The 18,701-nt window shown below is 41.2% G+C and overlaps 2 protein-coding genes across 3 annotated transcripts in view; both read left to right on the forward strand.

Moving 5' to 3' along the window:
• LOC308586679 (polymeric immunoglobulin receptor-like) overlaps positions 1-18,701 on the forward strand; it is a 305,363-nt gene that overhangs the window by 186,565 nt on the left and 100,097 nt on the right. The gene's annotated exons all lie outside the window — the stretch shown is intronic.
• Positions 412-9,375, forward strand: IL10 (interleukin 10). 2 transcript variants are annotated; one of them, XM_081195479.1, is made up of 6 exons: positions 412-428; positions 901-2,882; positions 3,941-4,003; positions 5,182-5,331; positions 6,959-7,024; positions 8,192-9,375. In XM_081195479.1, the coding sequence occupies exons 2-6, from the start codon at positions 2,724-2,726 to the stop codon at positions 8,282-8,284; spliced, it is 531 nt and encodes a 176-aa protein (XP_081051605.1). In that variant the 5' UTR covers positions 412-428; positions 901-2,723; the 3' UTR covers positions 8,285-9,375. The 2 variants fall into 2 exon arrangements, with proteins under 2 accessions (XP_081051605.1, XP_081051604.1); XM_081195478.1 differs by lacking the exon at positions 412-428 and having other exon boundaries at positions 591-2,882.

Raw genomic sequence — 18,701 nt, forward strand, 5'->3', positions numbered from 1 at the left:
AAGCTCACAAGCATGACAGCAAGGTGGTGGTCATCCCTTCTTGGTTGTCGCCAGCATCTACTATGCTAGGTGCATCTGCCTCTAGATATTACAGAGGTCCCACCTAGCTATCGCATCTCAAATCTATTGACAGATGTTGACATACTTATGCAAAAACTGTCTGCAAAGCACAATTACAATCTCCCATTCACTTCAGGAGCACTTTGTACTTGCCTGTGGCATTTGTTCCAAACATAACATTTGAAAGGATGCCAGTAGGAGTTTCTCCTAGCCGTCCAAAGTACATATTGACAGCAGGACAGTGCTGTTTTCCCAAAGTCCTGTGATTATAATATTATAATTGTCAGTACATTTAGGATTGCAGCTTCTACTGAACTACACTGGAGCAGCTTCTAAGCAAACATACGTAGGATTGTACTGCCTGCACTGTGAGTTTGCGAGGGCCTGGAACAGAGTGTGCATTCTGAGGGGAGGGTGCTCAAAAGATGTGGCTGGGAGGGAGGGAGACTAAGGAGGACTCCCAGATAATCAAGCATGCCAGTGGTCTTGGGGGGGGGGGGGAGAGAAGAGGACATGGCTGGAGGGGAATGGGTCAGATGGAGACTTATAGATACATGCGTTGTGTTGCTTGCGCTAACCACTTTCCCACCTGTGGTATCATTGGAAGCTGTGCCCAATGGACTGCTGTTGTTGTTACTGAATGCTAGGCTGTGCTGATCCATTCTCTTATTGCGAATAAACAGGCTGATCTAATCTGTATAATTGAGATGGGTGGGGGATGTCCCTAACCTGACATGGCTGTGCCCACCTGGGCATTCTGCACAGCTTCTGTTCTGACCAGAGGGTTGGGGAGTGGGAGACATTTGCCAAGGTTCATAGAAGTTAACTGTCCTTCACTAGGAAACCTCTCTGCATAGGAGCTGCACGGCATCTGGTGTGGGGTCATTGTCAAGACAGGAGTCGGGAGCAGGTTAGCAATAACTCAAAGAGTGTCTGTGAAGTTCTGGTGAGCACAGCAACTGTTCCCAGCAGGTCTTGCCCCAATGAGGCAGGTGCAAGGACAAAAGGTCCCCTCCTTCCCTCTGTTCTCTAAGACTCCTTCGTCTTCAGGTCCTTCCCAAGCAATCTAAGGCTCCTTCGACTTTTCTTTCTTTGTCCAGGGAGGAGGGGAGCTGGTCACAGCAAGAGGGGGGCACTCACTGGCTTCTTCAGCAGTCACCACCAATCTATCTCTTGGCCTCCCTCCTCTTCAGCTTCCACCCTAATTCTGACTCTGCCACAGCCTCTTCCTGCTCACTAAACCCTGTTACCTCTTCAGCTTTCAGCACCTCCTCCTCCTGGTCTGCTCTCTCTTCTGCCTCTGACCACTCATTGTCATCCCATCACCAATTCCTTGGCCAGAGCCTTCTTCCCTTGGGGGTTCCCCAGCTGGTACCTCCCACTACTCGTCTGCATTCCATGTCAGTCATGGAGGCAGGCTGGGAATACTCTTGGTGTACCTTTCAGCTCAACAGCCTCCCTTACTGAGCTGGTCTCCAGACTGCCTCCAGTGTGGTTTTGGAAGAACCACCCATGTCTCTTGTCCTGGGTGACTTCAGCATGTGTGCTGCGAATGCCTCAAGGCCAGCCCAAGATTTCATGGCCTCCATGGCAGCCATGGGACTGTTTCATACCATATGGTTATCTGGCCAATGCACAGAGCAGGTGTACCCTTGATCTAGCCCTTGCTCCCAGTAGAGAGATGGGTGGTCTGGATAGAGTGGAGTGCCTTACCATGTTGTTGTGGTGAGACCACTTCCAGGTGAAGTTTGGACTTTTGGTGGCAGTCTTACCTTGTAGCAGTGGGGCACCAATTCAGATGGTCCACCCCCAGAGACCAGTGGAACCTTGTAGGTTCCTCAGTGTTGAACAGAGATAGTCTGGTCATGGTGAAAACAGCCCAGAGCAGAACTATGCAGCTCTCAACAATACAGAAAAACATACATATATATATTTAGAAAAGTGCAAAAATTTAAAAGTGTCAGGAATAATATTTGCAGTTGAAATAGGTGATATATTAAACCCATGGGGATTTTAGCTGCATCTCCTTAGCAAACATGAAACGAACAGGATATATTGTTTTACAATTAATCTCTTGTGTTATTTTTGTCTGGTTAATCCTTATTTGCATTGAGATATATATGGGGATTTTACATAGTTGGGGAAAACCTTTACGCTTTTCAGAGATGTGTTTTAAAAATCTGAAATTGATTTGCCTACCAGTTGTGGCAGTCTAACAGGAAAAACAACAATTTAATTGGGTTTTCAGAGATTTAAATAGTGAAAGGTCATTTTCTCCCTTACAATAAGGACATTTACCTAAAATTTAGGAACTAAAGGAACAAAATACCATGATAAATGAGAAAAGCACCTTTTTATGTTTCCATCATACTGTAATCAACACAGCACAATCTTTCCTTTCTCCTTTCCTACATTTAAATTTACAAGAAGGAAATTATGTAAAAAGATAGAAGGAAGGGGTCTTGACAATTCTTTTTCTATTTAAAAAAAAAACTTTTTATGGGAAGAGGTTGACCTTTTGGTTAATTTGAGTACCATATCCTGCGAAATGAGGAAGGAAGCTGGATGGTATAAATTAGGAGCCAATCAAGGTGATGGGCATTCAGATCTGGCTTTTTGCCTCTTGCAAATTGAGCTGAACCACAAAGGAAATCTGTGAAGGCATGAACTCTCTCAGAGCCTTTACTCTTCTGTCCCTGGTGCTCAACCTCGAGAATGCACAGGGCCATCTCTCCGAAAGCAGCTGCAAGCGTTTTGCAGACATCCTGCCTCACAAGCTCCGAGAGTTGCGGGTCACGTTTCATGAGATTAGAGATTATTTTGTGAGTATGACGATCCTTTCTTCCTCTAGCAGCTTCTATTGGATCCAGAGTTTAGGAAGAGTGGAGGGAAAAGGCTTTGCTTCTTTTTGTATAGCAATTGAAAACACTTAACATAGCTTACTCTGCTATTTGTTTTTCCATGTTTTGATTTTTTTTTAAAAAAAGTTTTCAGTTGACGTGTTTTAAGCATATTTTAAAAAAAATATTGTTGTATTGTTTTATTATTTTTCTGTTTGCCATCCTGGACACTTTTGGGAAGAAAGTTGAGATAGACATTTAATAAAATAAATACTTGCTGATAAGTACAAGAGATGCATTGCTTGGGACACAAACCACCAAGAAGTTCTCCTGTGCAAACCCCAACAAAATGAATGGGATTCAGTGAATTTTTTGATGGATTGTGCCTTTCATTTCAAATGCTGTCTAATGAAATTATGTGAACAGTTGTGATTTAAACTGACAAGAAAAACTTTTAAGGTTAACTCATTTTCTGATTTTGGGAAGGGGAGAAAGCTTGTTAGGAACCAAAATGTTTCTGAGGGGATCTGAGTAACATTTATGTTATTCTATGTTACCATGAATGTCCAGATATTTGGAGAAAGTTGATATGCATGTGTGAAGGACAACAATAACAGATGAAATGTATGAATAGCTGAAACTCTATATCCATTGCCCCATTTTTTTAGACATGCATGAGAGAAGGCTGGTGATTACATTTAAGTGTATATTGCTTTTACTGGTGTATTTCTGAGCTTTTAGATAGCCATACATTTGAAATCTGAGTTTAATCATTCACAAAAGTTTAGGCATATACAAAGGTTAGGCATATACTACAATGTATATATATCCTGTGCAATTAAAAGCTTGCTGTAACAATATTTGTCATAGCTATTATCTACGAGTGGATGCAGTAGAGAGGGAAGACCCTCAGATGAGAAGTTGCATCAAATCTGAATGCTCACATGTAAAAGAAACTGGGCGATACTAGATGCTCTAAACTCTTTGCTGATAAGTGGGGTCACACTTATCTGAGTCTTCTTCATTGCATACTCTTACAGCAAGCCAGAGATGATGAGCTAGAGATCATGTTGTTAAAAGAGGATCTACTGGAAGATTTCAAGGTGAGATTTTAATTGTCTTCACGCTATTTGGAAATAAGTCCGTGCTGATCTATGGGGTCATGGAAAGATGTTCCTTGGCAGAAATAAACTATGAGACCAATATTTTAGACATCATGTCAGGCAAGAAGGTCTTTCTTATATAGTAAACCATCCTGTGGTCTTCGGATGAAGGGTTGTATAGAAATAACAACAACAACAATTCACAATAATGTGAATCTGCCAGTGTATGTGTGTTGAGAGCTAGAAGATGCTGTTTTGAAATGCATGTTATTATATGCATTTGTATTCTAAGTCTGTACTGTTAAAATCCTTGATTGCACCTCATCTTCCTTAACTCCCACTTTCCATTTCCACATACAGTACTTACTTGTGAGGAACTTGTAGGGGAAATTGCAACAGTGCCAACCCTATAACAGTCAGCATTACTGTATAATATTTAGGTTGTTAGAAGCCTGACTAAGAAAAGCAGTATTCAGTGTACCTTTGCCTGAAAAAAACAGTTCTGAACAAAATATCCCAAGAAGTCATTCCCTTTCAAAAGTGTTGAGGTTGTATGGGGCTTTGTTCAGTGAATTAATAGTGTGATCTAATGAATAGACAGTAGAAGCAAGAAATATCTGCTAGGTGGAGTCCAGCATAACTCAGGGGAGTTATTCTCTCACTTATAGCAGCACTTCTTCTTTTGATCTTAAAGAGCAGGGGAGTTCAGGTCTCTTGTCAACTGGGAGTAATTAAGCAATCAGGAGCTAACTGAGGCTTTCTCTGTGTTGTTTTATTTTTAGGGATAATAGGAGTTTTAATGATGTTATAGTTAATTTACATGTATCAAAAAATTTTTTATTGCCATGCACTATGATGGAGTAATGGAAAGACATTATAGAAAATTTACTGAAATAAATAAGTTGGCAGCCTATGGAGTCACAATTTTTATTTGTATTATTATTTTATTATTTTTTGCATCAGTTTCCAAGTATGTCATGTGCGTGTTTGGGGAGGGTTTATCTTGGCTTATCAAGTAGCACAAGGAAACTCTGAAGTAAGAAAACATTGTTTACAGCGACAGAATTGTCATATGTGTACATCGTAATCCATGGAACAAAAGTCATAATGAGCCATCTTATTTCTGAAATGCCTTATTCATGTGCTCTTACCATTATTATTGTCTCCTCTTCCTTTAGGGGTACTTGGGCTGTCAGTCAGTGGCAGAAATGATACAGTTTTATCTGGAAGTTGTTTTGCCCAACGTAACCACTGGCAGCGCCATTCAGCGAACTGTAGACTTTCTTGGAGAGAGGCTGCTGGATCTGAGACAGACAATCAAGCGCTGTGTAAGTCGGCCCGTTTCCTTTCCTAGGCCACCTGCCATGCTGCCAATCAAACTGCAGTTTCCTGCTTCTGTGGAACTGTTCAAGAGGAGTGAAATATGGCATCCAATGGTGCTTAGACCCTAGAAACAAACAGCATGTTCATTATGCAAAATTAGTGCTCTACAAAATGTGACTACATTCTAAAGTGCAATATATTATTTTGAAAGATAAGAGAATAGTTTCCACTTCTATTTGTAAAAAGTGTTGTGGGGACAGAAAATATAAGCCAGAACATGGGTCTCCAGTTGTTTTTTGGATTACAGTTCCCATAATCCCTGAGCACTGGTCCTGCTAGCTAGGGAAGGCGGGAGACTCAAGTTTGGGAACCCCTGTATTAGAGATTTCAAAAATGTAGGCATTGCCAAGGTGCCTTCACCATTTCTTCAGGTGTCAGAGTCAGTGTTATGTATATTCTGGGCTACAAAAAAGATAAAAATGTCTCCTCCCAGGTAATCACAATTTTGTCCCAAGAAAAGCATAATCCATAATATGTATAAATTATGCATCGTAAGCATACAATGTGCATAACTTTGCTTATTTTGGCAAATTAATTTTGTTACTGCTATTTAAGCAAATGCAAAAAGTCATTCACGGCACGGCAGATACTAGAAATCCAGCACAGCCTGTCCTCTAGATTTAAAGTTTCACTATGCATGACTTACACCATTTCAAACAGATCTTCACAACCTTCAGGTCTAGAAGCTAAATTAAATTCAAGATTCTTTCTGTACTCAATTCTGCACCCAGTAACAATTTCTGCACACAACTGTAGGATGCACGTGGTCTTTGACATAGCTGTATTCATTAAGCACAGTGTTGTAGTTCCTTCAGGAATGAGGTTACCTTCTCTATAATGGTGACCTCATAAGCAGATTAATAAAGCACAGAGAGAGAGGATTATTATGTATGGGACTGCACAAACTGACCATTTTATCATACAGCCTATGGATAAATATATAAGTTAAGTGCTGATGTCTTCTTTCATAAACCTTATGTAAAATTCTTACCTAATAGCTGCTGCTTCTACAAAGGCACAACTACAGATGACAGAGCTATTCAGTGCCACATCCTAACATTACTTTGCTGTGGTGTCCTCACTGTGTCATCTGGTCACAGTATGACTCAGAAAACAAGCATGCAAGGCCACAAGGAAACCCTCTGTGCTTAGCAGAGTTGCAAGAGGAAACTCTCCTCTCAAAGCTCTTTTCTAGGACTAAGGGGTATTCATGAACTTACTCATCAGAGTTGGGCTGGACCTTTGCCAAGTATAGAGCTGTAGGGAAAGGCATTTGCACTGAAACAAAGCAGAAGTTACCCTCTTCCCTCTCTGATTTTGCGTTCCGTGGTGCTTGGCTTTGGATTGTGGTGCACATCCCCACCAGGCCAAAGATGTATCCAGCTTGTTCCATGTTGCCTGGATGAGCATCACCAGTGGAACACATCTGTATCCCTTGCATAGACAGCAGCTGATTGCATGGGTGGCTCTTCCTTGCTGAATCAGGCCAATGCGCAGTAGAGCTCTTAGGGTTTTCAAGGATAACCAGAAGAACGCCACTGAATTCACGATTCTTCTGCTTCCTCTTTTCAGCATAGGTTCTTCATCTGTGAAAAGGAGAGCAAAACAATAAGGAACATCAAAGAAACCTATGAAAAGGTAGGTTCCTATATCACATGGCTAAACAGCCTTGTTTAGAGGCTTTGCACAGTACATCAAAGAGCCAAAACAATTAGTGTGTGAGTGTCAGGCATCCTCTTGCCACTCTTCTGGATTACTACATACACTGTAGATTGGATCTTTTCAAATAACTCTGTGGCTTGCCTGTTTAAAAACATTTAAAACCTGAGAAGACTAGCACTGTCAAGTGGAAGTTACGGAGAGGGAGCAAGCTCACTTCATGGCGCAGGGAATGCAACTTTGTACTTGCACCCGGGCTTTTAGGTGTTCTTCTGGGCATGCAATGTACACCCTTGGGCAGGCTGCCACTGGCTACAATAAACACACACATAAACCAGCTGTAGGTGGTACTTAATGTTTTATTTTAACACTCAATCAGCGAAGCTGAAAATGCTGTATTCTACTGTCTGGTGTGAGCATTCAGTTTCAAACAACTTTCTTTCATTTTCTGTATCATCCAAGTAATGTCCAAGTAATGCCTATGCTGTGTACTGTTACAAATGAGGACTTGCTTCCTATTACGTTAAGAATGCTGTTAAAAAGTGTCCTGAAGTCCAAGTTGTAGTTTCAAAGCAGCTTCCTTCTGTGACCTACCGGTATATCCTGCACTGATCCAGTAATGTCTGTAAAGAGGAATTGTGTAGGTTGCTTGATTGAGATAGATTCTTCTTACACTAGCAATTTGTGTTCATTGTCCCAAATGATGCACTCAGAAACCTTTAAATAACAGTGATTTTTCATCTATTACTCCATTTGTCCAAGTGGCATGTTTACTTAGTCTTTTGTTTCACTGGAGACCCTCTTTTAAAAACGATTATTCTCCTTTGTTCCCTTCTTCAAGCCAGAATGGAATAAAGACAGGGAAATGAAGGCTAGGCTTCACACAATGGTGCCGAGCTGTGTTGTCGCAGGGAGGGGCTGGCAGTCTTGCTCTGTCAGCCCATCGCCTTCCCAGTCCTGTTTCCCATGCTTGCCTCTCCTTCTTGCAAAGTATCACTTCAGTCCTGGTCAACAGCGTTCAAAATTCTGTCACATGCCAAATCTCCAGAGTAGAATAAAGATGATGGGAATATGCATGCATATTTATCTTGCAATAACTATTATTCCTTCAGTTTGTAATTAATTATCCCTCCTCTTCCTTTCCAGCTGCAAGGCAAAGGTATCTATAAAGCAATGGGAGAGTTTGACATTTTCATTAACTACATTGAAGAATACCTGGCAATGAAGATGAAAAAATGAAACTGTTTTTTCCACTCAGGACAACTAACTTCTGTAACTGTAACTGGAATATATTTTGCAAAGGTGTTACAAGAAATCAGTATTACACAATACTATATATTTTTAACTTAAACTTATTTATTAACACAGATACCTCAGCTTTTGTCAGTGTTATACATTTTTATAAAGGAAAAGCTATAACGTAATTTATTGACCTGTTTTTGCTTCTCCTTCTCCTTTTTACATAGCGTGTTTTTGTCCTTTTAGTTTTCTCTTATATTAGGAATGCTCCAAATTGTAGCATTCAAGGAAATGCTTTTTAGGAAGTGAGAAATTGTGAGAAGTAGATTCTAAATCTTTATTATGTTTGAGTCAGCATTTTGGATTTAAATGTGAGCACCATGATCTAAAGACTTCAAACAGGTTGTTAATTTCAGGAAGGGGACTGTCTGCTGTACAATATTAAGTACATCTGAGCATGTCAGTTTCCATTTCAGGTCAGATGTTAACAACTGATAGTTTGAAAGTACAGCCACCAGGCTGCTAGCTGAAACCCATCATTGGGAACACAACCCTCCAGGGCTTAAAGACCCTCACCAGCTCTTGGTCCACATCCAAGCACAATTCAAAGTGTTGGTGCTTACCTTTAATGCAAGGATAGCTAACCTGTAGCTTTCCAGATGTTTTAGACCTACAGCATGCACAGTAGTCAGAGACAATGGGATTTGGAAGCATTCGGAAGGGTACAGGTAGGCAGCCCCTATTTGCCCATGCACTGGGACCTAAATTTGGAGTATCTCTTCAAGGTGCCCCAACATTTGAGGCAAGATGGGTAGCAACTGTAAAGAAAGGTTTCTTGGTTGAGGGCTCCCAAGTTACAGAGTTCTCAGCTCAGGGAGGCTAATTCATTGCCTATACTGGTTTTTTTATACTTCCAGAGATTGGGTGATTTTTTTTAATTATTATCTCAGGGTTTTTCATCGCTGATATATTTTTCCCCCTGCTGAATTGCTTTTAATGCTGCCTTTGTTTTGTTTTTAATAATTCATTGTTTTTATTGGACTTTTCACAGTATTTTGATGGCAATGCCCTTTAGAATGTGATTTATTTTTTTTTAAAAAAAGGAAGGATAGGGTGCAGAAGTTTGGAAATAAATAAATAGGTCAAACAAAGAAATCATGCACTGAAATATTTTAAAATTTAATATCATTGTTGTTTGCTCGTGCAAAAATAATACCTGTCTCTGCAACATGACTTCTGGTACATTTTATTGCCTGTGCTAGCAATGCATCAAATCACAATATGCTCGTGCATTTCTGTGGATCTGGGTTACAGTTGCCTTGACAAATGTGAGACTGTTACTGCCACTGATTTTGCATTTGTTTTTTTTAAACAGGAACTAAATGTTTTTCTTCTGCATCAGAATGATTTTTAACCTCAAAGCAGATGATTAAGCATGTTTGCTTTTCGTTATGTAAGCTTATAAGGAAATGTGAAAGCTCTTGTTTACGTCCAACACACTCTGATGTCATTAGGCACCCCATGATGAACAATAAAAATAAAGTAAAACAAAAAACAAAAAATCTCAGCTCCTAACACTTATTCATTCTTAACTTGCTGTTATATGGAAAGGTTAGGAAGAATGAAACTTGGAATAAGAATATGAAAAGGTTGATTTTCCAATCTCATCTTCTGAGTCATTGTTCCTTCTGCTGGGGTTTGCTGGGATGTGATTCACTCAACTGGGCTCTCTGGCTTCTTCCCCTTCTTTTTGCATTGCTATGTTAGCTAAGCCGTCTCCTCCTTGCTGGCTACTCCATCCCACTCAGCACCTTGAGGGTCCTCAGGTTTTTCCAGCTGTAATGTTGCTAACATCACCATGGCTTCCTGCAGTGTTGCAACTGCCACTTATGCGAGAGTTCAGTTCTGGTGGTCCACAGAGAAAGGTGGTGCTGACCTTTAAAGCCCTAAACGGCTTCAGCCCTGTATATCTGAAGGAGTGCCTCCACCCCTATCGTCAAGCCCGGACACTGAGGTCCAACGCCGAGGGCCTTCTGGTGGTTCCCTCACTGCGAGAGGTGAGGTTACAGGGAACCAGGCAGAGGGCCTTTTCAGTAGTCGTGCCCACCCTGCTGCACACCCTCCCAGCAGGTGTCAAACAGCTAAACAGCTATGTAATTTTAAAAAGACATCTGAAGACAGCCCTGTTCAGAGATTTTAGTGTTTGCTGTTATGTTGTATTTTTACTATTTTTTTGTTGGGAGCCACCCAGAGTGGCTGTGGCAACCCAGTCAGATGTGGTTTTTTCCACAAAATTGGTGGCAGTGGAAGAATAAAATAGTGGTGTACAGGTCAATAGTCCGTGAAACGACCGTGAAATGTCAGGAGTGCTCTGATGGTGTTTCCTGCTTGGCAGGAGGTTGGACTCGATGGCCCTTGTGGTCTCTTCCAACTCTATGATTCTATGATTCTATGATTCTCTGTACAAATGCCACAATGGGGTTTTCAGGAAACAGGTAACCAGGAAAGCTGTGCAATGCAGACAACTGAAGAGATGGTTTGCAGAATGAAAAGACACACACTAATAACCCATGGTAACCTTAAAAGTATGGGAAGCACCAAAAACACAGGCAACATATGCAAACAGTATTAGCAAGAAGAGAAGTCTGAATCACAAGGGAATCTCCATGTAAATAGTGGTGGGTTTATCTTTAAAATAAAGCTCTCCACCCAAACTTCCCCAAGTTTGCAAATAAACTACAATGCAGTGAAAGTCATATTCTGTTCTTATGCATGAAGAACAACAGCATCAAAAATAACCCAGAAGAAAGGAAGTATAAAGGTGAGGTATAGGTAACTTACATTATTACTGATAGCGCCTGTTGTGTGTCTGTTTTGGCTATTATTCTGAACCAAGTTTAAAAAACAATATTTCTGGCACCTCTTTATCAGCATACAGAAATAGTGCACAAAGGAAACATTTTATAATGCATTGCTAACAGTTATACATGTGACTCACAGCACCTACATCAAACTAGAAACAGAGTACTAAGTTTTAACTTCCTTGCCTTGCCTTATCATTTGCTTAAATCTGAAACTTGCTCACATAAGGTTTTCTGTTGCATGTTGTTTTTTATCATTGCATTTTCACATAATTTAAATTTAGTTACAGTGGTACCTCGGGTTACATACACTTCAGGTTACATACGCTTCAGGTTACAGACTCCGCTAACCCAGAAATAGTACCTCGGGTTAAGAACTTTGCTTCAGGATGAGAACAGAAATTGCGTGGTGGTGGCACGGCAGCAGCAGGAGGCCCCATTAGCTAAAGTGGTGCTTCAGGTTAAGAACAGTTTCAGGTTAAGAACGGACCTCTGGAATGGAGAGGTACCACTGTATTTGGTTTCTCTGCTGCCTAAACTGTCCTTCAGATTTAGTTATAACACTGACAGCATGAGCATATTTTCATTATCAGTACTCTAATCAGCCTTTCAGTTTGTGTTAAGGTGAGTGGAATTTCCTGATTTTTAAAAATGCATTAGCAGCATCCGGGGGGAATTGGCAAAATGACAACTTTTTGTGTCTGGATTTTTAGTTCTTGGAATATGGCAACCCTACATTATTATGTATGAAATGGGGAATGAAATTCTACTTTGTTTGTAATGATCTGTCTGCAAAATGAGTCCTGCTTTTACAGGACAAAATGTATCCATTGTTCCTGCACTTTATGGAGGAGTTCACGTCTGGCTTGTGGAAAGGGATTGTCTATGGGTTTATGGCCCACCAATCCTGGCTGCAGGTTTCCTTTTGCTAGGGAAATTGCTGGCTAATTACCCAGAATGGTCAGTCCCCTGTGATCTCTCCTCCAAAAAGGAACTCAAATTTGAGTAATGCTGACCCTGGAGCTCCTCACTAGTTGGGAAGATGGAAGGGAGCATAACAAGAACATTGCATTTATTTTCCAGAGATGATTATGTGATCAAAAACTGGAAATAGGTTCAGAAAATATCCCATAGACACACACATTTGGAAAAACCACAACAACAGGATGAGGAGAAGAATAAAAACCCTACAGATAATCTCCAAGTCCTTGAGACAGATAGCATAGCTGGTGGTAATGTGATGTACTTCCTGTGCCTTTAATACAGAAAAGAGTCACAGGCAGAGACCGCAATATGGGGCCCAGAAGAGGGGATCTATCTATGACAAAAACTACACATAGACAAAATCCAAACTTGCATAATTCTGGAGGCTGTACTTTTCGTGAATAACCCGTGAGCTAGGGTGATATCCAATGTGAATCACTATTACTTTGTCAGAGTTTAGGTTAGCTCTTTCTGGAAGGGCATCCTGGTGAGAAGGATAAAAGTATAGTAGTGTCAGTATTACTCTAAATAGAAAAAAAACATTAATAGATAACACAAACTGTGAATAAAGACAACAGGCATCATGTGGGTGAGTGACCAGCACAAGAACCAGTGGGCTGTTGATGACAAAAGTTGTTGATGGCCCATCAAAGAGGAATCTTGGGCCTGGGCAGACAGAGATGCTATGCTGATGGTATATATGCTTGAGGTGAGAGGGAAAGAGTGTATTTCACAAGTTGTACTTGGAAGAAGAAGGGAGAACAAAGATGGAGATCCATCTTGGGCAGGTTGGCTGAAGGCTGGCTGGGAGAGATGCCTTGCACTTCTGGGGGGACAAGACCTTCTTGAGATGACAATGCTGTAAGATCTCTACTCCCTCCATGCAGACTGAAGGGGTAAATTTGTGAATAAATATTTTTTAAAGCTACAACAGTCTCTGCTACATCTTCAATTCTCCAAAGGAGTGCAGACCCTGGATGAGTGCCTGGAACCTCCTGGGAATTTTTCACCACTCGGCAAAGAGTGGTGGTGGAGCCCAAATTTTGTAACAGTAGTTCGTTGGGGGTTGGTGGTGTTCAAGAGCATACCAGAAATTTAGGTTTGTTCAATTAAAGTGGATTAAAATGCTCTGTTACAACAAACCCATTCTCTAAAACAACTTTTTATGGTTGGGAAAGAGGTGAGGAAATGCACTGAAAAGTCTATGGTTATTAATAAGAAGACTTCAGCCTTTGCACAGCAAGGCAATTTACAAACATAATAAAAACAATTAAAATGTTTTTAAAAACAGTACAAAACAGCAATGCAAAATGAATTCCCAAAGCAGAGACCTTTTCATCCAGCTGGAAATGCTTATTGAAATTGAAATGTTTCCAGTTGTTTCCAGAAAGGGCAGATAGTGGGCATTGTGAACAGGAACAGTGTTCCAAGGAACAGGGAAAGCCACACTGAAAAGCCCTGCTCCACGTAGAGCTTCTGATATAACCACCACACACGCAAATCAAGATGAATTCAGGATGAAAGTTCATTGTGGTATAACCACCCCCCAAACAAACCAGAATGAATGCTCATTAAATACCAGACATACTCTAATCTCTGTGCAAGCAGGATAAATGCTCAATAAACAGTTCATCTGGAGGTGCCCTTTGTCTCACTCACTTAACCACAGAAATGCAATTAGGGACAGTATCATCCCCTGTACTGGATATTTTCTTCCTGCTACATCAAGGAACACACGTGTTAATCATCTCTTTGTCACATCCTTGTTGACAAATCCTGGAAATATCTGGGGACCAAAAGATGGAGATGGAGCATAAGAATGTTGTTGGGTAGGTGGCAACTTCTTCAAATGAATATGAAAGATTAAAGGAAAGTCACGTTCACTTGTTTGGGGAGAAAAGGGGGAAGGTGCTGTCCTGATTTCAGTAGCTCTTCCATTTGTGCAATGTTCTAAAAAGAGGAGAGATGGTCCTGTCCTGCCCCACTCTGCTTTCAGGCCAAAAGAGCAAAGAATGGGGGAAGTTGGAGAACTCCAACAAACACAACACCATGGAAAAACATTGCAAGGTAGGCTGCTCTCAGACCTTCTCCTCAGCCTTCTAATCAATCCACAAGTCATGAATGGGAGCTGGGATTAGTTGGCCTCCTCCTCCTCTGGGTGAACATGCTCCATCTCTGAAACCACAGCAGCAGAAGACATAGTGTGCTCTTGTGGGCACACTTTCCCTAGTGTGAATGGTGCTTCCTATCCCTCTACAGCAGACGTGACTAACCTGTGGCCCTCTAGATATTATTGGATCCTAACACCCAAGAACTCTAGCCAGCATGGCCATTAATCAGGATGGATGGGACTTGTAGTCTGGCAACATCTGGAGGTCAAAGATTAGCCACCTCCACCATACAGGAGAGGGCACTTCCAGGCATTCTCTTTTTTTGTGCATTCATGATTATAAGTGTTCTTGTTGCTATTGGGACAGCCATACACAATCACATTTTAAATATTTTTAAAATGGCGTAGACTCTCCTTCATTGGAGGTTTTCAAGCAGAAGCTGAATAGTCAACTGTCATGGGTGCTTTAGTTGTGATTCCTTCATTGAAAGGGGTTTGACTAATGACCACTGTGGTCCCTTCCAACTCTACAATTCTATTACAGTGGTATCTCAGGTTAAGTACTTAATTCATTCCGGAGGTCTGTTCTTAACCTGAAGACCACTTTAGCTAATGGGGCCTCCTGCTGCTGCCGCGCCGCCGGAGCATGATTTCTGTTCTCATCCTGAAGCAAAGTTCTTAACCCAAGGTACTATTTCTGGGCTAGCAGAGTCTGTAACCTGAAGCGTATGTAACCCAAGGTACCACTGTATTCTATTATTCTATGCTGCTTCATTTCCAATCAGTGCATATCCAGTAAGTAACTTTTGAAATCCTGTGACCTTTTCTACCACAAATGTTCTGACTTTGGTTTGGCTTTTGTTGCACGATAGCCCCTCTCAGCAGTGATAGTGTGGTAACGAGGGGAAAGCACTGCAGAATAATCTGAAGCAGAATAAGTCTACCTCTAATGCACTGTTGTGTCAAGCAGATGGTGCAGAATACACATGTGATAAAACACAAGCCTGGAAGCGTCCAAGGAGATGCCTGTGCATGCTCCTCTCTGTATTTCTTGCTCTCTCTCTCTCTTTCTTGCATACACAAACACACACTCACAAAGCAATGAGGCCATAGCTGTCTGCCTGTACGTAATAAATTGAGACACCTGATTTAGACAGGTGGCAACATTTTGCTTTCCATAGCAAATAAACTGTGCAGAATGTGAAGGGAGTGGATTAATGTAGCAACCAGACAGTCTTGAATTTAATTATTGTAATTTGTTATGTCTTTTTATGATGTTCAGAAGAATCTGTGCAAGCAGGTGACCACAGACTATCTTTGATCTGTGTTCCAGACATCACAGACCTTTGCAGAAAGTCTGAGGTTTGCATAAAATAGGTCAAATTATGCCATTGTCTTTCATATGGGCTTGACACATGTACTGTTGTAACAAATATATAGAAGGATCTGGCAACTTCTGTTTCAGTGTATCTGAAGAAGTGTGCATGCACACAAAAGCTCATACCAAGAACTAACTTAGTTGGTCTTTAAGGTGCTACTGGAAGGAATTTTTTTTTTTTTTGTTGTAACAAAGGTTGATAGAGGAAGAGGCCTCAGTCCATGACTTCCCTCTGCACATTAATATACTCTTTCTTACCCCTGCCCAGCCTTCAAGTCACTGGCCCAACTAAAATCAATTGCTTATTAAAGTTAAAATTACTCAGGTTACAAACTTTAAATTCTCGGAATGATTGAAGAATCCAGTAACAGTAATACTATCCAAAGAATGAAACAGATGTTGAAATTCACCACCTTTGCACACTTTATTAGAGGGGTGACAGAATGAAAGTCTGCAGGTGCAGCTTCTCAAAACATGAAATCGCAGTGAAAGCAGGAAAAGCAATAATTGCTCATTTCCTGCAGAAAGCCTCTCTTAGGAAAAAGAAGATTGCATTGCTACCAGTGGATGACATGCTACGATTCTTTTTGTTTCATGAAGAGGAGCAGCACAGGCTCAGGCCATTTTCACACTATCCCACTTGTAGCACAGTAATATAGTTTTTCTCAATTTGGGATTGTTCTCATCCTCAACATCCTCCATCTAGATTGATTCTAGCTCTTGCCATATATAAGGGTGGGTATGGTTCTGAAATACACATTTCTACGACATGGTCAACTATCATGAACATTTTTTTTTTTTGGTCATCATAGCAACAGAGTGACAGTTAATATATTCTGTGCAGAGTAAAAGAAGAGTAAAAGCCAACGGAGATTGGCTTGGCCCAAACTGGGCTGTTGTCTTTGGTGCACTTTCTCAGTTTTGTAATGATAAAGAAAACCACACCTCTGGACCTTTGATACAGAAGCTTTTTCTCTCCATGAAATATTGCAGCTCTATCCTTAATGCTCAGGAGTATATTACTGTCCTTAGGCATCTTTGTGCACAGTGTCTGCTGCTTGTATGGTTGGGATGTGGGCAGTCTTGGGGGCAAGAGGCTATGCATTAATGCAGACACAACAGCAGCAAGTTGGTCACCAGCAGGCTCCAGAGCTCTTGATCTGTATCATTCAGTTCTGCTGTCCCCATTTCTTAGGGTCAGCCGTTATTACCAGCCATCCTTACTGTCTGTAGCCATTACTGTCCATATTTCACCTGCAGGAATACTGCTTTTACTGCACATTTCATCGTACATGTCACGCTCCTCTCAGTGAGAAAAGCATTCTGCATTTGTCACCAGAGAGGTTGGTGAAAAGGCAGAGGTACAAGCAGATGGGAATTCACACACCTTTGAAAAATGCCTCTCTTAATGAACGACCATTGTGATGTTGTATCAGAGCGAAGTAGGAATGTGCATGGCTGGGTGGTGTACTCAGGGGAAATCCTGGAGAGAAATTTCCTAAGTTTCCCTTAAGGTGAGGAGTGAGTTCTTTCTCATCTACCTGTGAGGGTCTGGTTAGGGATTAATGTGGCCTGTAGCTATCAGGCTACAAATGAGCGGGGTGTGTGTGTTGTGTTGTGATCCCAGCTGCTTAAGGCTCTCACTTCAGGAAGGAAGGCCAGTAGGAAGAAGTCATGGTTGCTGGTATGCATCTACTCTTTCTCTAAAATTATTGGAGGCACAGCAGGTAAGGGAAGGCCGCTGACATTTTGCTAGCAGTTTTCCTGTTGCCTTTATCAGCCACTATGCCTTTTTTTCTTTATTGTATACAGGCCACTGGGGGTCCAGAAGTAGAGGGGTGGTTGTTTCATTCTGCTTGTGGGAAGACAGTATGTCTTATATAAGGGAAGTGGTTGTATGGGGGAAATCTGTTCTGGGTGACAACTGCAGGGAAGGAAGCTAAGCTTGGTAGCAGCACACCACTAAGTAAAGTTTGTTCCATCTAATGCAGTCCCCATGCATGATTTGTAATCTTGCAAATACTATAGGTGGAATGTGCTGTTTTCACTCTTAAACCAACCAAAGCAAATTAAAGCACCATTTTTTCAGCCAGAAGCTTCTCTGCTCCGCCTTCATCTTTGGGCAGGGAACACATTGTTGCGTCATTAGATAGGGTGAAGGAGCATGACAACAGTCAATGAGGGAATCTGTCCAGACTAACTAGTATGACCAGCATGTAATTATCCTGACACTGAGGTGCAATGATCAGAAAATTATTTTTGGTTTCTGCACAAATTATGTTGTGGTTTCCCCCTCATGCCTTAATAGTCATTTTCTCATAACCAGGATCATCCCCCTAACCCTTGCTTTCATATAAGTCCTCGACCGTTATCTCCTTATTAGTTATTTAGTGAACTAAAGAAGTAGTTGTTAAGTTGTCAGTATTGTAAAGTAGGGTAGTGGAGCATTTTGAGGGCTTTCGTTTGGTTCCATGAGTCAGATAAGTTGTGCTGGCTACTGTGTGGTACATGAGGTCAGGGCTACACACATATATAGGCAGCTTCTCAGAAACAAAGTTGGCTTCAGTTAAATAATTTGAAAAGAAATGTCTCAACACAAATTGGTTTACCAAAGGGTCATGTGAGTTACTCAGCTATTCACGTGTGAATTAAAGTTAGAACACAGTTTGGGTGAGTGTCCCCCGACCAAAGGATGTCTGAGTGGGAAGGCCAGCAATATAGTAACCAGTGGGGGATCTCTGAGGTTTTTTGTTAACAGATATAGTAACTTTTTCAGTCAGCGATAAAAAGAAACTTTACTGATAGGTATCAGCTTTCTCACAATTGGGAAATTGTCTCTAAGCCTTGGTTAACAAAAGGATGCAGTGGGCCTCCCACAGTTACCTCTTCCACTTAGGTGATAAGCACTTTCCCATGTTACCAGTGTACAGTAAGTAGGAAGCCAATGGCTGAGAAACCATTTTACGGCAGCAACTCTCAAACGGGGTACACATCCACACATGTAAAACACTATGATACAATTTTAACAGGCATGGATCCCTTCCACAGATCCTGGGGAACTGTAGTTTGTTAAGAGTGTTGTCA

This window comes from Podarcis bocagei (assembly GCF_964188305.1).
Source record: "Podarcis bocagei genome assembly, chromosome: 5".
NCBI lineage: Eukaryota > Metazoa > Chordata > Lepidosauria > Squamata > Lacertidae > Podarcis > Podarcis bocagei.